Raw genomic sequence first — 23,610 nt, forward strand, 5'->3', positions numbered from 1 at the left:
GCCCCGCCCACTTCTCCTGACCTTTCCGAAGAGGAAGTGGCGAGGGCGACCCCGGATGGAAAGCGGGGAACGGCGGCACCCCCATTTCCTGAGAGCGGGACGCGAGCGGCGCCATTTCGGTGAAGGAGGAGGAAGAGGGTGAGCTGCGTTGGGCTGCAGCGCGCGCGGAAGGCGCCATTGTGGCCTGGCCCCAATTGTAACATCTTTCCTCCAGCTCGCGAGCGGGGCCTGCTTCTTCTCGGAAGGTTTTTAAAGTTTCGTGCCAGGGAAAGCGGGGACGGGCTATTTAGTTTTTTCCCCTCCTGTCGCGTCTCCTGGAGGTCTCGGAGATGACGCTTCTGGGGTCAATCAAGGAACCGAGGCGCGATAAGAATCGCTGGCAGTGAATCCACTGACGCCAGGATCTCCCACGGTTGGGGATTATAGGTAGTCCTCAACTTACAACAGTTCGTTTAGTACGGTTCAAAGTTACAATGGCACTGAAAAACGCGACTTATGATCGTTTTTTCACCGTTACGACCTTTGCAGCATCCCCATGATTATCAGTTCAAAATCCAGATGCTTGGCAACTGGTTCATATTTATGACCATTGCTCTATCCCAAGGTCATGTGATCACCTTTTGCGACCTTCTGACAAACAAAGTCTATGGGGGAGCCAGATTCATTTAACAACTGGATTGCTAACTTATCAACTGCAGTGATTCACTTAACAACTGTGGCAAGAAAGGTCGTAAAATGGGGCAAAACTAAACAAATGCCTCACTTAATTTTGGGCCCAATTGTAAATCGAGGACTACCTGTATTACGTGCTTCTTCCCCTTTTTTAATACATAAGGCCACAAAGATATCTAATATCCATGCCTCTTATTTTCCTCAAAACAACAACCTGTGAAATTGCCTGGGCTGACAAGAAAAACCACCCAGCCGGGTTTCATGCATAAGGGAAGCCAAGGACTCCTAGTCTCCATACCTTAACCCTCATTAGGATCTTGGCACCTTAACCATTACACCAAACTGGCTGTCAAGATCTCTTTCATAGCCCAAATAGCCAGGGACAATCTCTCAAGATCCTTCTAGATAAAGTAAGTCATGGGAGTTTTTCCTATGTAGTTTTTATTCTGTGTGGCTACTGGAGAGAGCAGTGCCAGTTTGTTGTACATGGTTAAGGCATCAAGCCAGAATGTGGGAAATTGTGAGCTCTACTCCACCTTAAGGCACAAAGCCAGCTGGGTGACCTTAGGCCAGTCACTGTCTCAGCCTAGGAATGAGACAATGGCAAACCACTTCCAAAACCTTGTCAAGAAAACTGCAACCACTTAAGCAAGCAGATTTCAGAAGATAAATCTGATTTGAAGGCAATAAAAAAAAAACCTGAGATGATTGAGCATGCCCTTGGTGTGATGGCTGAATAAAGCATACGCAGAGAATATCTTTGATGAGTGCAAAACAAGCGGAAGACCAGGCTTTAGGCTGAGCTTGCCGTTCCAGTTATTCAGTCCTCTGATCATATTTAAGATGTACTTCTTTCCTAGTTCTTATTGTATTTGTGAAAACTAGTTCCCCAAAAGTAAAGTAATTCATTAAAGATTCAATGTAGCTTAAATCCTTTTGATAGGGCGATTGTGATGAGGCCTATTACTGGGTTTATTCTTTTCCTGACTTGTGCCATTGCATTATAAGCTTTAATTCTTTTCCACTCTCCAAGAATTAATTACCATGAAGGAAAAGTGGTCAGGCTAAGGCACTTTTTCCCCTTCCATCTGCCTGCCTACTGATATGAAGAAAATGAAATGAAAGACAGCTTAGGATATTAAAAGCTAGTAAAAATAGGACTAAGAATATAAATCTTGTATCCCAATAACCAAGTGTGGGCTAAGGTGCTTAGAGAGGATGCATGTGAGAAGAAAACTTGGTTGGAATGAATTGTACTTTAATAGGATATCATGGAAAGATACAGGAATAAGTTTAATGTGCATGATTTGTTTGACAAAGCAGAGTCTGACATTGCCTTTACTTACCAGAATAAGCAAAACTCATTGCAGTAGTAGTTGAGTATGGACATAAATGAATTGATGCAGCTTTATGATTATATCACTATGTGTTGCTTTAAGTACACTTTAGTATCAATTGTTTTGGTTTGTTTATATTTAAAATAGTAAGAGATACAAGGGTGACTATTTGAAAAGTATAAATCTGGTGACTCAAAGCAGTTTGAATATGAACTTGTTTTAAAATTTAATTCAAAATGCAAATTCAAATTTAACAATTCTTTAACAGCACTATTAATATGCAATCCTAAAGCTAAGTTCAAGATTTGTTATTTTCCAGTTGTTTGGAATTCTCTTGTCCCAATAGACATCAGTTTATCAAATGGTTTGTCAACAAAATCTTGTTTAATAATAGAAAATATTTTTTGTTTGCAGCTGTAACAAATTCTTCAGCTAATATGGCTGAAGTAGAAGAGAGTGGAAAGCAAAAGAGAAAGTTGGTTGAAGAAGCTGATAGTAGACGTAAACGTCCACGTAGGGATTCTCTTGTTGAAAAAGATGATAAAACTGCAAATAAGTATGATGAAGGTCAAACAGGAGATGGAAACACTCTTCATCATGAAACAGAATCTGAAGAGGTTCCTAAAAAGAAAACAGTGAGTGTTTCAAATATTAATTTTTTAAAAAATCAAATTCTTCCAGGCACTTTTCCCCCATGTTTTAAATTAATTAAAATGTAAGCTACTATTTGGAAAGAGCACTAGAAACACATACAACATATATTCTAGCTTTTGTTAAACTTTGTTGATCTTTTAGGTATACTTGCATAGGATTCTGCTGTTACGGGTAAAATCAAAACTTAGATATATTCACCCATAGATGAACATTGGGAGCTCATACTATTTGATAGCCGTATCTGGGAAGGTTTTATAAAACAGCACAAAACTGTGTACTAGTAATAATTCCTTGAAATCAGTATGGGTTTGACAAGGATAGATTTGCAAGACTAATATTACCATATTTTTTGTTTATATAAATTTCTTAATAGATTTGGAAATGCAACGGGCATAATATATTTATATTTCAGTAAAACATTTAACAAACTATTTTATGTTATCTGATAGGTATGTCTGTTTGGTAGATTCATAGCTTATTTGGAAACTATAATCAAAGAGTGCTTAGTTCTCATTGAACTGGAATGGAATATTAAGTGGGAATGGTACAGAATTCCAAATACTCTTCAACATTTTCATTGATGTTTTGGATGAAGAAGTAATGCTTAGAGGAATGCTGTGGATATAATTTACTTGGACTTCAGTAAGGCATTTGATAAAGTAGATCACAACCTACTACTCGATTAGTTAGAAAAAAGTGGGTTAGACAGCATCACCACCAGATGGATTCGTAGCTGGCTGACTGGCCGTACTCAGTGTGTGATCCTCAATGGAACTGCATCTACATGGAGGGAAGTATGTAGTGGGGTGTCCCAGGGATCTGTTCTAGCCCTAGTGCTCTTCAACATCTTCATCAACGATTTGGACGAGGGGATAGATGGAGAACTCATCAAATTTGCAGATGACACCAAGCTGGCAGGAATAGCCAACACTCCAGAAGACAGGCTTAAGATACAGAAGGGCCTGGACAGACTTGAACACTGGGTGCTATCTAACAAAATGAAATTCAATGGTGAAAAAAGGTTCTACATTTAGGCAAGAAAAACCAAATGTACAGGTATAGTATAGGGGGTACCTTGCTCAATAGTAGTAGCTGTGAGAGAGATCTCAGAGTCCTAGTGGACAATCACTTAAATATGAGCCAGCAGTGTGCTGCAGCTGCCCAAAAAGTCAACTCAGTGCTGGGCTGCATTAACAGAGGGATAGAATCAAGATCACGTGAAGTATTAATACCATTTTACAATGCCTTGGTAAGGCCACACTTGGAATACTGCATCCAGCTTTAGTCACCACGATGTAAAAAAGATGCTGAGATTCTAGAAAGAGTACAGAGAAGAGCAACAAAGATGATTAGGGGACTTGAGGCTAAAACATGAGGAACGGTTGCTGGAATTGGCTATGTCTAGTTTAAAGAAGAGGATGAGGGGGGACATGATATCTCCCAATATGTTCCAATATCTCAGGGGCTGTCACAAAGAAGAGGGAGTCAAGTTATTCTCCAAAGCGCCTGAGGGCAGGACAAGAAGCAACGGATGGAAACTAATCAAGGAGAGAAGCAACCTAGAAATAAAGAGAAACTTCAGGACAGTTAGAACAATTAACCAATGGAACAACCTGCCTCCAGAAGTGGTGAATGCTCCAACACTGGAAGTTTTTAAGAAGAGACTGGACAGCCATCTGTCTGAAATGGTGTAGGGTTTCCTGCCTGAGCAGGGGGTTGGACTTGATGACCTCCAAGGTCCCTTCCAACATTACTACTACTACTACTACTACAACTACTACTACTACTACTATTATTATTATTATTATTAAAACTGGGTAAGATAGGAGCAAGAACAAGTTTTAAGTTGAATGGGATTTCCATATTAATGAGTGTATAAAAATGAGCAGAAGGTTTGCTTTTAACTAATAATATGATGAACCATAACATAAATAAAATACCTGGAAGAGAAACCATCTGCAAGCAAGTATTTGTGAGGCCACAACTCAAGCAGACAAGCACCTGCCATATAACATCCCAAACTTAATTATTGTTGATAAGAGAAACAAAAAAGTCTGGATAGTGGACAGGGCAGTAAAGACAGAAGAAAATGAACTGGAGAAAAATCACAAAATACAGACTAAAAGTAGAACTGTGGCAAAAGGAAGCAAAAATTGTACTAATAGTACAAATAGTCCAATCCCAAAATAACTGGAACACTAGTTGAACACCATTGGCATTAACAAAATCACCATTAGTCAGTTGCAGTAGGCTGTTTTACTTGGAATAGCTTATATCCTATGTTATACCTTTAGCACTATCAGACAATATCTGCCTAGCCCAGGTCCTTTGGAAGAACTCGATAGGTGGATAAAAATGCCAAATCTGGCTCACTGTGCAATCAACCATAATAAAATATTCATTTTGTATGCTGTCTCATTCTCATTGACTCTGGGCATCTCACAACAATCAAAGAAATGAGTCAATAAAAGGTAAAAATAAAAGATGGCAAGTGTAGTGAAGGGTCTCTCTCTCTCTCCCTCACCAAAGCTCTGGGTAAAGTAGCGCATATATATATATATATATATATATATATATATATATATATATATATATATATATATATAAAGCCTTTGCCATTGTAAAGTATCAACTTTATGTTCTCCTTTTATATGTAATATATCAGGAGGAGAAAGAATAACTTATACATCTTATTTATACTATTGAATTATTATAATGTATTTTATCAAAGGTAACTTGTGAAGAATATATTGAACTTTACCTCATTCAAAATGCAGTAGTAAAAGGCATTGAATAGGTTTGCTTAATGTTCATGTTTCAACATTTAATGTGATTTTTTTTTCATGTTTCCTCTACTTAATAGATTTATACTAGTCCTGCTGTCTTTTTTTCTGGTACTCTTATTTGTTTTGTTTCTTTAGTAGGTTGGAAAGAATTTGTCAGGAAATATACACTCCACATGTAAAGATATAATTTTTTGGTATAAACTCTATTGCTGTAAAAAAAGAATGCACCAAATAAAGAAAAATATTGGGATTTAGATATCACCTAAATGCATATAAACATTTATATGCTATACTTAATCATTTATTTTATGTAGCATGCAGAAGCTGTAGCAGCACATTATAATAAGCTTGAAGAGGTTGGATTGGAACAACGTAGCAAGAGTCGCATCTTCTATCTCCGAAACTTTAACAATTGGATAAAGAGCGTGCTAATTGGTATGTCTGTGTATTAAAAACACAGTTCAAAATATCTGTAATTCACACATCTACCTTTTGGGAAAAAAAGTAGTACAGCTGGCTATGAGAGACAAACAAATATCAAAATTAATTTCTAAATTCCAAATATTAGATTATATATTGGAAAAATAATATTTTGATTGCATAAAAACCAGGACTCTACTCTTCACTGTTGGTCTATAATGCAAGCATTGCACGTATTTGTAAGAGCATTTTTCTGTTTATCGTTTTGGTCTAAAAAAAAGTGAGATTATAATCATGAATATATTGTGAGATAAAAATGATACTTTTTGTCAAAAATACATCTTAGTCCAGACTAGTCATCCTTGGATATTACTAAAATTAATCAATGAAATTCTGAGAATTCATGATGAAATTAACTTTTCTAAAGTTTAGCACACAAAATAGAAACATTTTTAAGTGAATTAAGTTTTCTTTTTTTAAATAATATTATTATTAATCTAATTATACATTTAGGTATTTAAAAAGCAATGTGGTGGCTGGGTTAATCAGTAGTTCAATAACATACAAAAATCTGTAGTACAAATCCCATGTTATAACATCAAATATTTCCTCTCTTTTTCCCTTAATATCTACTATTGCATATTTAAGCTAGTACAGTTCTTATTATATCAACTAAGTAAAAACATCATTATTACATTTATCAATAAATTTTTAGCTTATATATATCTTAATTACTTTTACATTAAATCTTTATAGACAATCAATGTCCTGTTAATTTTTTTTCCCAATTTTTAGTTTTCCATCAATATTCAGATTTAACATTTGATATTTATAATTTCCAGGCTTTAAGTAACCAAAGTTTCCCTTATCTCAATTCATAACAGAATCTAATATTCAAAATACACATCTTACCTATTAGAGTATAGTCTTGTTCTGTTTTCTAAAAGTTATCTATTTCCCACCATATTAAATCATCTAATTAATAATACAGAATCCTCTTTAATGAACCAAAACCATTATATATATTGTCTGGGTTAATCAATAAATCAAACATATTCATAATTTTTTTCTTTTGGGTCTAATTTTTAAATATTAAACAAATAGAATCCTTATGTTCAACTAATTTCCAAATATTTTAAATTTAATGACCAAAATTCCCCTTATTTCAACTTCTCCCTTTAACCCTCAGTTAGTAATATGAAATCCCCTTTAATAAATCAAAACCCCAATTTTCTTCAGCCTTATTCTGGCTTTCCTCCTTTGCCAACTAGCCTTCCATGTCAGTGCTTTTAAATCATCAAACAGATCTTCCTCTATTATTATATATATTTGAAATAAGAGAGACCATTTAGTTGCCATTTTTTTGGAAGGATTAACCCGTTTGTATTCATTAGATCATCTCCCTGTTCCAATTCCCCATGATTGTCCTGATACGTTTATCTTCCATTCAATCTGTTCTTTCTTCTGATTTATATAGAAGGTCTTTTCCATTTTCAGTGTTGTCACTCTCTTTTCTGGATTTTCTATTAACTGTATTTGTTAGTCAATTGAGTCCTCTGTCTTAGTATTTGATTGTTCCAGTTCTTCTGTTATCTTCTGCGTTGTTAGTTCTTTGTTTGTAGTTAAAATTTGAGTTTGTATATCTAAGCTGACATCTTGTTCTTTGATGTTGCATCTTATTTTGTCACAAGCTGAAAGAATGGTTTCATGTATTGCTTTCAACATAGAAAGGATCTTTTCCTGGTCTTCATCCATATTCTCTTAATAGTGTGTTAAGTTGAGGACTTTAAAATCAGACGTTAAAAATAATTTTATAACTAGGTATGGGACCTCTATTTCATGTGTTTATAGGTAGTCTTTATAGTAGAAGTTGTTTGTCAAGTAAGATTTTATAGTCCAAGGTATTTCATCATCTCATATAATAACCAGTGTTCCTCAGATAAAGAAATAGGAAAGCAATTCCCCAAATATAGCTCTAAAAGTCAGTAAAGGTTTACATTCATAGTTCAAGCAGGTCAGTTATGCCGCCCAGAAGTTCTCTTTACAGCTGAGTTTCTCATAGGTGGTATCTATCAAGGTCGAAAGAGTTTTATCTGAAGTCTGGGCTTCCAGCCAAGTCTCTTTTAGGCAATAACAAGTAGTAATACAAAACTTTGCCATAAGATGTCACCAATGCCATTTAAAGTTTTTTAAGTCCAAAATTTTTATAATCCTTTTTCCAGTTTTATTTCTTTTTTTGTAGATCAAAACAAAAGTCTCCAGTAAAAATAAGAAAACTTTTGGTCCCCAAGTTTCAGAAACATATACATCCAATTAGATTAAAATTGTTCTTTTAGTGCTTTAATTCCCCTGGGTAGTCAGTCGCCGCTATTCTTAGAGGGTGGGGTAGAAATTCCCTTTCCTCTCTCCTCACAGGGGGAAAAGATACTTTGGGCAGCTTTTACAGGAAAAGAAAATACTTAGGATCTTAAAGAGAAGATCAGATCTCACCCAGTTTCATGCGCGTTGCTTTAGAAGTACTTGATGGTAAGTTTGACTTTGGCTGTCTGCAGCTTAGTGACGAGCCATATTGCTATGGCTGGTCTTTCCTCTGCCAGTTTGGCGGGCTGTCCCGGATCGAGCGGAAGGGCTGCTGCCCTCCCGCAATCAAGTGGGGGGCCCTTCCTTGATCGTCGCTCCTACAGGGCAACTTTCGACCCTTTCCAGGGTCCCCCAGCGAAACGAAATCGAACGTGGAAGACGGAGCTTGCCTTCCAGCGGCCGGGCAGCCACAATGGCAAACTGGAAGTTGTAAATTAAGTTTTCTTGTGAGGCAGTCCTATACACTTAACTACAAATAAATTCCATTGAACACAGTGAAACTAACATCTGAGATGAAAACTCAGGATCCATGCAAGTGCGTGATGATTTTCTTTTTATCTCATACATCTCAAAGATAGGAACAATATGCCGGAGCTCTAAAGTTCTCAAAATAATCAGGAAGCTATGCTCTAATACAGCAAGAACATTTCATTTTCTCACGATTATTATTTTTTTCTCTTAGGTGAATTCCTTGATAAGGTGCGACAAAGAAAACAAAACATTACAGTGTTAGACTTGGGATGTGGTAAAGGTGGGGACTTGCTGAAATGGAAAAAAGGCCGAATAAGTAAACTTGTATGCACAGGTAAGAAAGTAAATTAATTTGATGTAGGAATTATGTTAAATTGTAGATAAAATAGAAAAGAAAGTTTCACAATTTTCACAATTCTGTGTAACAATTTTTCTATATAGTGTTACATCACAAAAAGGAAGCTATGCGTGCAATAAATAATATGTATTGTATTCATGTAAATATGTTCTGACCAAAATGCTTAAGAATTGTTCTTTAACTGGATCTCTTCGATGCACATTCTCCATTGGCAATTAAAACAGCTAACTGCACTATCCTATACTATGCTCACTGCAAATAATTGGGCTAAACGTTGCCATAAGTATTACTCTTAGGTTTGCTTTAATATTTGTTCTGAATAAACACTACTGAACACTGACACACATTTAATGTACTATAAATAAGAACCATTTAGTTTTAAATAGAATTGTATTTGTTTGAATTAAGCCTCCATTTTTGCTAAATCTCAGCAAATGAGTGATATTCCAGATTTTTATTGTGTTTTTTTTTAAATAGATATTGCTGATATATCTGTACAACAGTGTGAACAGCGTTACCAAGATATGAGAAACCGTGGTCGCCAGAATGATAGATTTTTCAGTGCAGAATTTATAACTGCGGATAGCACGAAGGTATAGTTCTTTCATGCTCTTATTTTCTTTTTATTCCTTTGAGATTTGTTATTCTTTTGGTAAAATGTGGAAAGTAATTACATTATGACTGAAGGAAAATTTTTTAAAAATTCTATTTTAATAGAATAGTTTCATATTTTACAGACTGAATAATTAATCTAATCTTATTGGCAAGGGGAGTTAGGAACCTACAAGGAATTAGTCTTAAATATTCAAGATGTGTGGTATTGTATATCAATGAGACAAGTACACACTTGTAATTTATACCATATGAAATCATATGTTCAGATATTCACAATTTTATGTAACAATTTTTCTATATACTATTACATCATAAATCAACATACGGGTTGCCTAAAATTGCTCTCTTCATTGTTGTTTTTTTTAACCTGGAAAAAACCCCCTCCAAATATTTTTTTCTTAGAATTCAGTTCATATAGATACAGTAGATACAGAAGGTAATTTTAGTTAGGTTTTCAAAAAACTTTGTGTTAGGATGCTGGAATAATGCACATGTGTTTTTACTTTCATTTTTGTTTGTTTCAGGAACTTCTGTCTAAAAAGTACAGGGATAGCAATATGTATTTTGACATTTGCAGCTGTCAGTTTGTGTATCATTATTCATTTGAGACCTATGAGCAAGCGGATATGATGCTTAAAAATGCTTGTGAGCAACTTTCCCCTGGTGGATACTTCATTGGTACAACTCCAGATAGTTATGAACTTGTGTAAGTTGGTGAGAATGGGTTATGTGAGAGCAAACAAAGGAAATACTTTTTAAGTCAGATATTTTCAAATGTCAGTTTTTTGGAATTGATTGGACAAATTATTACTGCCATAACAATGATGAAAATGCGCAGATGCTCATATTATTTGCCTTGACTGTTTAATTTGTTTGCCTGCCTGCAGCTTTTCTGTTATATTTTTTTACGATGACTATGTATTACATAAAATTGGAACAGCAATTTTTCTCCATAACAAAAAAGAACACATGATAACATTAATTTCTGTCAATTATTAAACAAGTACAACAACATATCTCTTCTTCAACCATGCCACATTATAAAGCTTGAATAAGAGAAGCTTGATAGATACTTTTCTATGGAAGGACTGAGTTCCATTCTATTCTGGTGTTCCAGAATCACTTGCAGGACTTGGAATTATGCTTCATAAATATTGATCCCATCTAGCTATGAAGTCACTAGTATTCAAAAATGGACTTGATGGCACATCATCCATCCATCCATCTCTGGTTTGTGGATCTTGGGCTATATAATCTCAGGTGCCAAACTCGATCGTGTCATGTGACGTATGATGTTTTTTGCCTTTGTGAAGCTGGGGTGGGCGGGGCCTGCATGTGACGCATTTGGCCTGCAGGCAGCCAGTTTGACATCCCTGATCTAAAGTAAATGCTTTAATGTGAAATATAAATATCATGTAAATGAGAAATACTGTATGTCTGGTTTGATTCTGTATTTTATTAGCCCGCAGGAGTCCTAACACTTTGAAATTTTTAGACTTCCTTTTAAAGAAACAGTTTATGATACAGAAAAGCATTTTCTCCTCATTAAACACCCGATTTCACTGTTCCAAACACTGAATATGAACATGAGATAATGGACAGTTGTAGCCATAGATAGAAAATACAATTAATAAGTAGGGCTGTGTGGAACTTCAGATTTGAAAGCAAGAATATGGCAGCTGATCCTAGGAAGACACAAGTTCTTTGGTTTAAGAAAACGCTATTTTTGCATGTTCCCAAGTTCTGAAGCACCATTTGCTTCTAATTTGAAGCCCTCCATAGTCATTAGACTTCTGTTAATTAACTTACTTAGGATATCCAAAGACATGCAGCCACCACATTTCTGAGTGTGCCTGTTGAAAAATCATTTCTGTCAGCATATTGGAATAAATCAGATGCTCCTTACTGAAGCGCCAAGTGTTGTATTTTCCACAGCTGCTTCACTATGCCATCAGTCTTGGCAGGAGTGATTTCCACATGTACAAATGTGCAGACAATCTTCAAAAAGTCCTCTGAGCAGTTGCATTAAGTTTTTTGTAAGGTGTGGGTGCCTCACTGCTTTAAAATAGTTTGTTCTGTCCAATAGGATTTTATGTCATTGTTTTATTTGGCTTCTTAGTGCTCTTTGAATTGGCTATAACCTCTTAAGCTTAACCAAATGTAATTATCTTTTTTTAATGTTCTGCAATAGAAAACGCCTTGAATCTTCAGAAACAAATTCATTTGGGAATGAAATATATAATGTAATGTTCCAGACAAAGGGAGATTATCCTCTGTTTGGTTGCAAATATGACTTTCACTTGGAAGAAGTGGTTGATGTTCCAGAGTTCCTGGTTTATTTTCCATTGCTAGTAGAGTAAGTTCTTACCTACTCTTATTTTTTGCATGTTAGTTTAGTTTTATTTCTCTTCAGCCTCTTTGCTTTATATTTTAAATATTGTCAGCTACTTTGAGTAATTGACAGAGAAAGATAGGTTATAAAACAATAACAAAAATACTGCATTTTATTTAAATATTTGTTAGAATTGTCCATAAGTTGGCTTTGGCTATTTTAAGTTTCTCTGTCGAGTAATTTAAGTTTAAGTTTCTGTGAGGAGTAACATAGCCAGTGATAGCTTATGAATTTGAATAAACAGACTTTTTGTTCACTGTTTAGAATTATATAAGTAGACCTCAGATTACGCCTGTACGTTCAATGACTGTACAAAGATATGATGGTGCTGAAAAATGGGCAAGATTAGGCCGAACATTCTCCTGCCTGTACTTCGTAGTGCCCGTCTGTGGCATTCACCTCCCTGCCACAGTACCCATCCTCCACCTGTAGTTTTCATCTGCAGTTGTTGCCAAAAATTTCTGACTCTTCTCATGCCATGGTCATATGAGGTCTTCACTTAATCCACATCCTTCTGGAGTTATGATGGCAACTGTGATTGCCATTGTTAAGTGATGCAGTCATATGATGTGGCACTTTATAACTACATTGTTTAATGATGGCAATTCCAGATAACCTGAGGGCTATTTGTAGCTTACTTCTTCATTCCTTCCTCTTCTTTACATCTTCTCATACGGGCAGAAGTAATACTGATTAAAATGAGTGTACCTGGTCCTATAGTCTTAATATTGCATTCCAACTTACTTTTCCAGTAGAATCAGCAGGATGATGTGTCTGGAAAAAAGGCAAATGTAATTTAAGGCTGTTTGAATAAAAGTGCAGTTTCCAAAATCATGGAAAGTAATTGTTCCTCTGCATTAGTTGTACTTCATATCAAGTATTGCCTCCAGCACTGGATACAGTATTTTAAAAAGATGGAGGCAATTTAAAACAAGTGTAAAATGGCAATTAAGTCTTTCTAGAAACAGGACAAGTGGAAATTTTAATCTTGAGAAAATATGCCTTTTCAAGTACCAGAATAAGTGACACACAAAAGAATGTCACCACATTGTCCCAAAGGTGATTTTTCAAAAGGCAACTGGACTTTTCTTTGTTTTTTTCTTGAAGAAGTTTTGCTTCCACATCCTGATTCATGTGACCCTGAAGAGACAGTTAAACCCCAAATAACCTCAGCCACTCTCAGAGAGAGTGCAAATGACCAGTTGACTGCAAGGAATATAAATCTTTCAATTCCTTCCCCCCACCATTCAGAATTGAGGAAGCTTCTTAGATGAGAAATGAAACATTTTCAAGGAAAAAACCAAGAAAAGTTCAGTTGCCTTTTGAAAAAGCACCTTTGGAGCAGCTGTGACTTGGATGACTGAGAATCTTCATAGACAATGCCACAACATGTTATTTGTTGTCTCAGACTCAGAAAATAGAATAAAGGTATTATATGAAAGTAGATTCTAATTAAATGCTGGATAGGTTTCTTTACAGTTAAGTCAGTTTATTTATGAAACTTATTACTCAAGGAGATAGTGGGCTGGATGCCTTCAAACAAAATTTAGACAGACATTTTTAACAGATACTTTAACTTTGATTTCCACATTGAGTACAGCATTAGGCTTGGTGATTTAAATACTTCTTTCTGGTCCTGTAATGTATGTTGCTGCAATTTTGAAGCAGATCACATGGTAGCTCCGGATACAGAAGTACTATTTGAAAACTTAATATTTTGAGAATAATTTCATGATACGTTACTCAATTTACTTTGCAGCATGGCAAAGAAGTATAGAATGAAACTAGTCTACAAAAAAACATTTTGGGAATTTTATGAAGAAAAAGTGAAGAATGTGGAACATAAAATACTTCTGCAACAAATGATGGCATTGGAGGTAACTGCTTGCTATATTGTAGATATAAGTATGATCTTAAATTGTTAGACAGGTCGAGTGTTAGGTAATTTTCAAATAATATACTGTCATTAGATTAAAAGGGAATTTTGTAATAGTTTCCATGTTTATTTGCATTTGAATCAAGTGTATGTAAGTTTTTGACTTGTGCTATTGGCTACCCACCTCTGCGATAAACATTAAAATGGGTTATTTAAAATCTAATTGATGGTATATGGATAAATCATAGGACTAACCTACAGTAAGTTGTTTTAAGTTTGTTATTAATAATTATTGACTTTCCCCATTTGGATGTCATTAGCCATGCTCACTGGAAATTACAAGAAATGCAGTTCCAATACATTTGGACAGCATTTAATTGCAGAAGATTATTCCGAGATATGGGCTGTGGACCCAAAGTATAGTATCGTTCCAAAGCTAAATAGGCCTTACTCTGTAAAGAGTTTGAATACAAACCACTTCTACCTCCTTTATTTCTGTAATGGGTAGAAGGAGGTATATAATTATAGGGTGGAAGAGACAGGTGTTGGGTACAGCAAGTACATTTTGTTGTGGAGATTATTACCTGTTCATATAATTTTTAGTTTGCTGTCCAAAGTTATATTTACATTAATTCTACCTAAGCTATTTTTCAGAAATACCCCGCTGATGAAGGTTCCAGATTGGTCTCACATCTAAAAGAGGATTATGAACATGCAGAAATGTCTAAGAAGGATGGAAAAGCAAAACTACCTTTTGTAAGTATTTACGGAATTCTATTTTGCTGCCTGAAGTGTTAAGTTCAAAGGCACCATAGCCACCTAAGTCAATATGAACACTGCAATGTCTTGTTTTTCAACTAGATCAGTTTGGTTGAAGTCTTGCAATTTAAGATATCTTTCTTCTTCCCTCTGTTGGATAGGCTCAGATTTCTATATTAGATCCCCTATAATGCACATTCTCTTCTCTCCTGATGCCACTGTGAAGGAAGAACATTTTCTCAGGTTCCTCACTTGATGTAGATTGTGAAGCCAGTCTGTCTCTTTTCCCAAATGTCAGGGATAGATTCCCCCCCCCCTTTAATTTCTGTAAAATGATGTACCTATTGATGTTTTATTATTGGTTTCTGTTTGCAGAACAGGTAAGAAAGTACTGAAGCTTATTTTGTGTCTTGTTAGGTACACAGTGTTAATGTTAGGTTTGCTTGTGTAGCAAATAGCTTTTTTAAACAATTATTATTTGAAACTTCTGAGCCTTAGAAGGAGATACAGTGTAGGTACAGTGTTTTGTTTTAAGATCTGGCATATAATAACTTACAAAGGTGTCTTTATGTATAAGCAGGCTTGTTCAAAATAAAACATCAGTCTTGTCGATACATTTATGAAAATTGTTAGTTTAATTAACATTACTTGTCTACCTGCTCAGAACATAGTAATTTAAGAGAGTTCAGCTACTGTTTCAAGACAAATGTAGAAATGAATTGACAAAATCCTTTGTATCTTTATTCTTGAAAATGTGTTTTGCTCCAAGTAACAAATAGTTGTATTCAAGTAAATTGCTATCCTTGTTTGCCTGAGTATGCTTTATTATGTGTGGAAAGTTACAGACAGTATTTTTCTAAGGGAATACAGGTAGTCATTATTTAGTGATTGTTCAAAATTATAGTGAAGATGAAGAAGTAACTTTATATCCTATTATTACATTTATAACCTTCACAAGAATAAAGCAAAGGAAAGCTGAAGTAAGACAATAAATACAGATGGGGCTTCACTTAGTGACTGCTTTACTAAACAACTGAATTACTGTTCCCAATTGTAGTTGCAATAACGACTACGTGTAGTAATATTAAGAAATTAGGAAATATTGTTATTTCCTATGTTAAAAGAAGATAACTTGGGAGTTCTAATATTAAGCAATTGTTCCAGGTAGATAAATAGTTAGATCCAAGTTAGTTGTTATCTTTGTTTGCTACAGTATCCTTTAATACATGTGAAGAGTTGCAGAGAAGCTTCTGAATATTAAAATTAAGGAAATAACCAGCACAGTGGCTCAAGCAGTTTGTGTGTGTGTGTGTGTGTGTGTGTGTGTGTGTGTGTGTATGTGTATGTATATATTTATATATGTGTATACACACACACACACACACATACACACAAACACACAGGTTTATATTCATTTATTTGTTAACTGGTTTATTCATGTTTGAAAACCAGAGAGAAAACAGAGAATAAGATTAGGGTAAACCTAAAGATATCCTTAAGACCTTAACTTCTGGTAATTACATTAAATCTTTCATATAAAGTTTTTTGGGAGGCAGAATATGGAATGTATGAAAGTGGTTTACCATGGGTGTCTTATAGAATTTTTTTAGCTTTTAAGATTATTTTCCTGTTTTGGGGGTCATGTAAAAAATTTTTTTAATTTCAGGGAGATGGAATTTCTTGGATATCTATAATTGGATGTTGTTATTTATTTTCCTCGCATCTTCTTTGTGAGGCTCTTGCCAGGGTGTATATGTAATAACGAAAGATCTGTAGATCAAATCATTTTACAAAATAATAAAGAATAATTAAACAAGGCAATTAATAATACATGTAAATTGTAAATTCTATCACCAGAGTCATTAAGAAGGAATTGATAGATGAGTAAAAATGCCAGTCTAAACATCTGGCTGATTGTGTGTTAAGCCATGATAATGTTATTAAGTAATAGAAAATGAAGAAGCTAAAGTGCTCTGGGACTTTAGATTTCAGATAGACAAGCACCTGCCACATAACAGTTCAGACTTCATGACTGTCAATAATAAAGGCAAAGTCTGGAAAGTTGACATTGCAGTATCTGGAGATAGAAAACAGTGGTTCTCAACCTTTTTAATGCCGCGACCCCCAACCGGTCGTAAGTCGAGGACTACTCAACCGGTCGTAAGTCGAGGACTACTCAACTGGTGCAGCACCGTTTGCAGAATGGGACTTTTGGTGGCTCAGCAGGGCAGAGACAGCCTGGACAATTCCTATTGGCTTTTGAAAGCCAATAGAATTAGACTCTATTCAAGAGAGTCTATTCTATTGGCTTTCAAAAGCCAATAGAATAAAAGGGAGTAGCACAGCTAAGGAAAAGGGGAAAAAAATGGTGGACTGCATTGTTTGGCGACCTCCGTGAAATGGTCGTTCGACCCCAAATGGGGTCCTGACCCACAGGTTGAGAACCCCTGGAATAGAAAATAAAGAACTTGAGAAAATCATAAAAGACCTCTGACTAGAAATAGAACAACTACAGCAAAAGAAAACAACAATTGCGCCAAAGTAATAATCATTTTGGAATTCCAAAGCATCTGGAGCACCACTTAAACACCACTGGCATTGACAAAATCACCATCAATCAGTTGTAAAAGGCAGCTTTACTTTGAACAATTTTCATCCTGTGACGATACCTGTAACACCATAAAACAACATCTGGCTATCCCAGATTCAGAGGAAGAACTTGATAGGTGGACAAAAATGTAAAATCCAGTCTAAACATCTAACTAACTGAGTGACCGATGCTATTAACAAAATCACTAGTCCATTGCCAAAAGCAGTTTTATTTAGAACAGCTTATATTTGTGTCGATACTTTTAATATTATTAATCAACAACCCCAGCTTATTCCAGGTCCTTTGAAAGGACTTGATAGATCGACATAATTGGCAAATCCTGTCCAAACATCTTGCTGACTGTGGAACTAATCATAATAATAGCTGTTTTTATTAATTTCTTGAAGCTTAGGAAAGTAAGATCAAATTTAAAAGGGGAAAGAATAACTTTGCCCCCACCACAGAAAGCGATATTTGCATCCTTCCATCCCTCTAGTTTCACAGAAATGGGAGGCTGCCATAGATTCTCCTGGGAGCTTATCTTCAGATGAGTTGAAATTGAAAACTGGCAGGAAGTTTTTAGATATTTTAAAAGTACGAGATCTATGTATTAATCCAATGTTCAGCTTATAAATATGCTTAAGTTCAAAGAAAATGCTTAAGTATTATAGTATTATAATATGATAGAACTCGGTTTAGCTTTCTGAAGTACGTAGAACTTCAGAAAAAAACAATCTTGTAAATTTCTTTCTCTTTCCTTTTAGGGAACAATGAGTAAATCTGAATGGGAAGCAACAAGTATGTATTGCAAACAAGTGTTTGAAAATTCCTGGAATAGTTATCAAATATCTATCAAATATACATGCGTTTGCTTAGCAGTATTTCTGCATTTGTCTTGCTATTGTGCCATTACGATGAATTTCTTGACTGGAAATATTTCATAAATAAATTACAAAGTGAATTTTTACACAAAAGGACTGGCTATTCACCATAGTATGTGCAAATTCATCAAAGCCTTTTTCAGTGTAGGTACTGAGATTAAATTCAGTCATTTAACTATGCATAGTTATACTGACTTGGAAGTAAAACTACCCAAGAGCATGGAAATGAAAATCACTTTTGCATTGTCAAGAAAACATTGTGAGTGCATCCTTGCAGTCAGTCAGTATTGAATGTTTTGGAAGAAGTCTTTACCTTTCAAATTTATAATCGGTAATTTATATAAATAGGCATAAAAATTTCAGTTCAGGTTATTTACTTACTTACTTATATTCTGCCTTTATGATAATTTAGAAATAACACAAATTAATTTCCCTAATGTTTTGGATGATGTTTATTGAAATGTATTCCTTAACGCCAATTCCACTGTCAAACATCAGTGGAAATGACGTAAGAAATAAATGTCAATAAAGAAATATCCTTATGTTTTCTAAAAAAGTGAAATGACTAAAACTCAGTTACTATGCAATTATTAGTTTTAAAATGTTTGAAAATTATGAGACATGCTTGATTATGCTTTCCTCTTAAAGTAATACAGGAACTATGAGCCAGTAAGATAGCCAATATAGTTGTTAAGGGTGATCAACTTAGTATCTGTATATTTTGTTATATATTACTTTAGCCTTCATGACATGAACCATGTATTTTAAGTGCAACCATATACATTATTGTTTGTACCATTAATAGATTTATAGAAAAGATCACCATCAGTTTAGATATTATAGTTATAGCAAAAGAAAAAAATGTAGAGTCGAGACAAACTGATTTTGATTTTATTTAATTTTAAAAAAACCAATGCAATTATTTTCTAGGTATGCAATATCTTTTTGTAATCTGTATCGTTATAAATTAAAATTCATTAGCAATTCTTAGAGAAATCCTAGGGATGTAACCAAGACTTGGGTGAAGGGTGCTGCAGGTGCTTTGCTTCTGTATTAAGTGAGTACATGGATTTAGAATAGTTTAATAATAATAATAATAAAGTTGGAAGGGACCTTGGAGGTTATCTAGTCCAACCCCCTGCTCAGGTAGCAAACCCTATACCATTTCGGAACAAATAGCTGTCCAGTCTCTTCTGTGGTCGTATATATAAGCTGATTATCTTTCAAATACTAATATGTGGTACAGGTAGCCCTTGACTGACAACAGGTTGTTTAGTGACTGTTCAAAGTTACAGTGGCACTGAAAAAAGTGACATGACAATTTTTCACACTTACGACCGTTGCAGCATCCCCATGGTCAGAATTTGGGTGCTTGGCAACTGGTTCATATTTAGGATGGTTGCAGTGTCCTGGGGTCATGCGAGAAGGAGTAAGCCAGTTTCACTTAACAGCTGTTATTAACAACTGCAGTGATTCCCTAAAACAACTGTGGCTAGAAAGGATATAAAATGGGGCAAAACTCACTTAACAAATGTATAAATAATGTAAATTTTGGGCTCATTTGTGGTTGTAAGCCGAGGACTACCTGTATTTCAAAAAATAATGATCTTTTCTTAAAATATACCACCAAGTACACATGCTTCCTGTATACACACATTACTGTAAGTAATTCTGCCTGGGTATATTATGAATAATAATAATAATAATAATAATAATAATAATAATAATAATAATAATAATAATAATAATAATAATAATATAGTAAATATGAATAGGGCTTGCATAATTTCAGATTTGTATATGTACAAAAAGAAATGAGTATTAGGAAAATCTTAATTGTGAGAAAATTTTTGAAATGAGATCAGGCTATTAATATTTTCCCTTTTTCCCTTTCAGGTCTGTACTTGATTTTTGTATTTGAAAAACTTTAAAAGGAAAAAGAAAACAATGAAATACAGATGATGTGATCAAGCATCCAAACTGACAGCTATTTTATATTTTTATGTTTAAGTGTGTGCAGGAAACGACCAAGATCGGGCATGCTTATGTTTGAGTCATGGCTGCCTGTCTGTGACAGATGGATTTTTTTTTTGTTGTTTGTATGTGGTGTATATACAGCGTATGTGTTATACATTTTACTTTTTGTGTGGTATGGCTGGGTTCCTACTTTTAGCGAAAGACGAGTTTTCTGGAATACTCAGGGTGTTTTCAGGTACAGAGTTGCCACATTGACTCTTTGAAGCTGTATCGTGACAGTTGTCACAGTACTGTATGAAGATCTGATCATAATGTAGTAATATGATAATGTAACTGCTGCCAACTAAAACACTTAAGGAATAAAGGATTTGGTAATTATATTGCCAAGGACTACAAATTACATTGCCTAGGACTACAACTCTACTTACTGTTACACTTGCTGCAAAATAAATTTCCAAGTGATTATCACTTGAGATCTTCTGCTTCAAGATGCTGTTGGGTTGCATAAAGTTGTAGGCTAGTAAATTTGTAAGCACTGAAATGTGAGTCTGGATCCAGTATTCGCTGCAATCAGTAAAAATGTTACCCTGTTTTGAAACCTGTACTAGTGGGCATTTTCTTTAGACAACCTTGTAAAGAGCTTACATGCTTCAACAGCTCGTTTATGTGTACGAGTTCTATGTGTGTTGGGATACCAGAACTTCATTATTATTGGATTTTCTATTTCACAGTGGAGTATTTTCACTGCTAAATTAATTGTGATTGGTATATAGGGTGGGTAATATTTGCAGAAATACTACTGTGCTGTTTGTATTCCTCAGACTGTAATTTCTTTTCAAACTGATAATGAAAATTAAAAATATTTCTCTTCTTATCATTTATGTATATCTGAGAAATCAGAATTCCTAACTGTATGGTTGTTCATATATATTCTTTGAAAATTTGTGATAAATAAGTAGCAAAAGTCATTGCCAGAATAATTTTTTACCAATACTATGTTTACCAGCTAGAACAGTGGTTCTCAACCTTTTTAATGCCGCGACCCCCAACCAGTCGTAAGTCAAGGACTACTCAACCGGTCGTAAGTCGAGGACTACTCAACCGGTCGTAAGTCGAGGACTACTCAACTGGTGCAGTACCGTTTACAGAATGGGACTTTTGGCAGGCTCAGCAGGGCAGAGACAGCCTGGACAATTCCTATTGGCTTTTGAAAGCCAATAGAATTAGACTCTATTCAAGAGAGTCTATTCTATTGGCTTTCAAAAGCCAATAGAATAAAAAGGAGTAGCACAGCTAAGGAAAAGGGGAGAAAAATGGCAGACTGTGTTGTTTGGCGACCCCCGTGAAATGGTCGTTCAACCCCAAATGGGGTCCCGACCCACAGGTTGAGAACCACTGAGCTAAAATTATCCTACAAATCATGATTTTTCTGAGTTGGATTTAATTAGATACGCACTTTTAAATGAGAAATGTATGGGTCGACGCTATAGTGAATGTACACATTAAATGATGGTAGGTGCTTGCAGGAATGTGGATTGTCTGGCCATGGTGTTCTGAATGAAACAGGCCAATTTTATACCATGACAAACACTACATTCTGTTTTTGATTTGAAGGTTTAACTTCTGGAAAACTGGGACAATGGTTTAGATAAGCATGGTCTGGAGAATTGGAATCTTGTGAAGCTCATGGAATCATAAGTTTTGCACTTATCTACATGATTGCAGATATAAAAAGTGTGTGATTTGTGGCATACTTTTCCAATATGTGAGGGATATACTATATATGAAGAGATGAGACTTATTTTTTTGAAATTAAAAGATTTTTGCCTAGAATTTCCCACTAAATTCTTCATACATAGATTTTTATTGTAACCGTAGCTTTAAATTGTAGTCTTAAAAATGAGTTCACCACTCAGCTGCTACACGATATATTGATATGAGACAACATCATGTGGCTTAAACTGTATAACCTTAAATGAACAACTTCTCATCTTAAATGAACAACTGCTCAGTCACACCTTGCATATTTGTTCTTGGTCCCTTGTTCATTCTCCATATTTTGCCAACTGGTCAGTTCTCATAATAAAGCTATTTACAGCTGGTGGAAAGGTGGATTATGTTATGTGAGTGAATGAAAATCGTGTAGAGATGTTTTGGAACAAGAAGGAACCTATACAAAACACTTATTTGGGGCACTTTCTGGCTCTTTCCACATGCATGTTTAGCTAGTTTTCTTCCCTGACAAATATTTTGTGTATTATTGCCTAATTTCTTAAGCACCCAGTAACTTTTTTCTTGATAAGATCTGTTCTAAATTTGCATATTCAAGATAAAAACCACTTCCTTGTCTTTAATTAAAAGAAAGCTAAGCAATAATAATTAAAGATCAGTCACATTTTGTCCCCTTTCCTATTCATTTTATACATTTGTCCAGATTTCATTGTATCTGTCTCCCAGACAAAATTTAATGTTAGTTGCCAGGATGACCCCTTTTTGGACCCTAATATTAACAATTGGTGTAGCTAGGAAAAAAGTCCTGCTTTTTTAAAAAAAATTTGCTCTAAGGAGAGGAATGAGGCATATTTCAAAACTGTACAATAATGAAAGCCTTGAAGGTATCTGATATTTGCATGGGTTAATATCTTCTACCATTCCTATTATTATTTTATCTTTACCAAAAAATGAATTAGCATCTCCTGCAGTTTAAAAATCTTTTTTTTTCATTTTTTAAAAAATAAGTATAATATTAGACCAAAATAGATATCTCTCAGATCATATGTTCAAATGATATAATCTTGAATCTTTTCAGATCTTGAATTGAATTCGAATCAGAGCTGTACCTAAAAATGAGGTAGTTGTAAATGTTTATTTCACAATAAAAGTGAAATTTAGTGTGTGTATGTAGCCCTTAGTTCTTGGGCCTGATGGATACTGATAGGATTTTTCCCACCTTTCCTAAGAAGGGGAGGTGGAAGATTGAATGAAAATTGTCCAGACAGGTTGGATCCAATGAAAGTTTCTTGAAAAGAGGGCAGACCAATCCTTGAATGGTGCTGGGAACATCCCCTCCTACAGCAATGTATTAATCACTGCCTGGATCCACAGGCAGGTCACGATCCTGGAGGTTTTTACCAACCACAAGGGACAAGAATCTAATAAGGAAGTCAATTTCCTCATGTCCAACAGGCTCAAACTGTTCCTAGATAATTGGGTAAGTTTATTCCATGGGCATCTCTAATGGTCTTGCCTCATGCTTGATCTACTGAGAACAGATCTGAGTGATTTTATCCAGCAGATGTTTGACAAATTCTTCTGCATGGTCTTATAAATGATCATCTGAGCCCCCCTTCTTGAGAAAGAACCAGGTGACCTTGAACAGGGTTGTTGGCTGACACTGCAGATGAAATAAGACCAGAGAAATAGTGAAGTTTTGGTGCTCTTTCTGAAATTAGGTAGGCCTC

The 23,610-nt window shown here is 35.1% G+C and overlaps 1 protein-coding gene across 4 annotated transcripts; it reads left to right on the forward strand.

Annotated features, from left to right (window-relative positions):
- Positions 1–5: 5 nt before the first annotated feature.
- RNMT (RNA guanine-7 methyltransferase) lies at positions 6–21,026 on the forward strand. 4 transcript variants are annotated; one of them, XM_039339285.1, is made up of 11 exons: positions 6–138; positions 2,424–2,644; positions 5,764–5,884; positions 8,913–9,035; positions 9,537–9,652; positions 10,199–10,380; positions 11,866–12,030; positions 13,826–13,943; positions 14,597–14,698; positions 18,056–18,089; positions 20,069–21,026. In XM_039339285.1, the coding sequence occupies exons 2-11, from the start codon at positions 2,447–2,449 to the stop codon at positions 20,101–20,103; spliced, it is 1,194 nt and encodes a 397-aa protein (XP_039195219.1). In that variant the 5' UTR covers positions 6–138; positions 2,424–2,446; the 3' UTR covers positions 20,104–21,026. The 4 variants fall into 4 exon arrangements, with proteins under 4 accessions (XP_039195219.1, XP_039195220.1, XP_039195221.1 ...); XM_039339286.1 differs by having other exon boundaries at positions 107–245; XM_039339287.1 differs by lacking the exon at positions 6–138 and adding an exon at positions 281–426.
- Positions 21,027–23,610: the final 2,584 nt, after the last annotated feature.

This window comes from Crotalus tigris, unplaced genomic scaffold, assembly GCF_016545835.1.
Source record: "Crotalus tigris isolate CLP2741 ecotype Arizona unplaced genomic scaffold, ASM1654583v1 scf7180000017731.4096049, whole genome shotgun sequence".
NCBI classification, from domain to species: domain Eukaryota; kingdom Metazoa; phylum Chordata; class Lepidosauria; order Squamata; family Viperidae; genus Crotalus; species Crotalus tigris.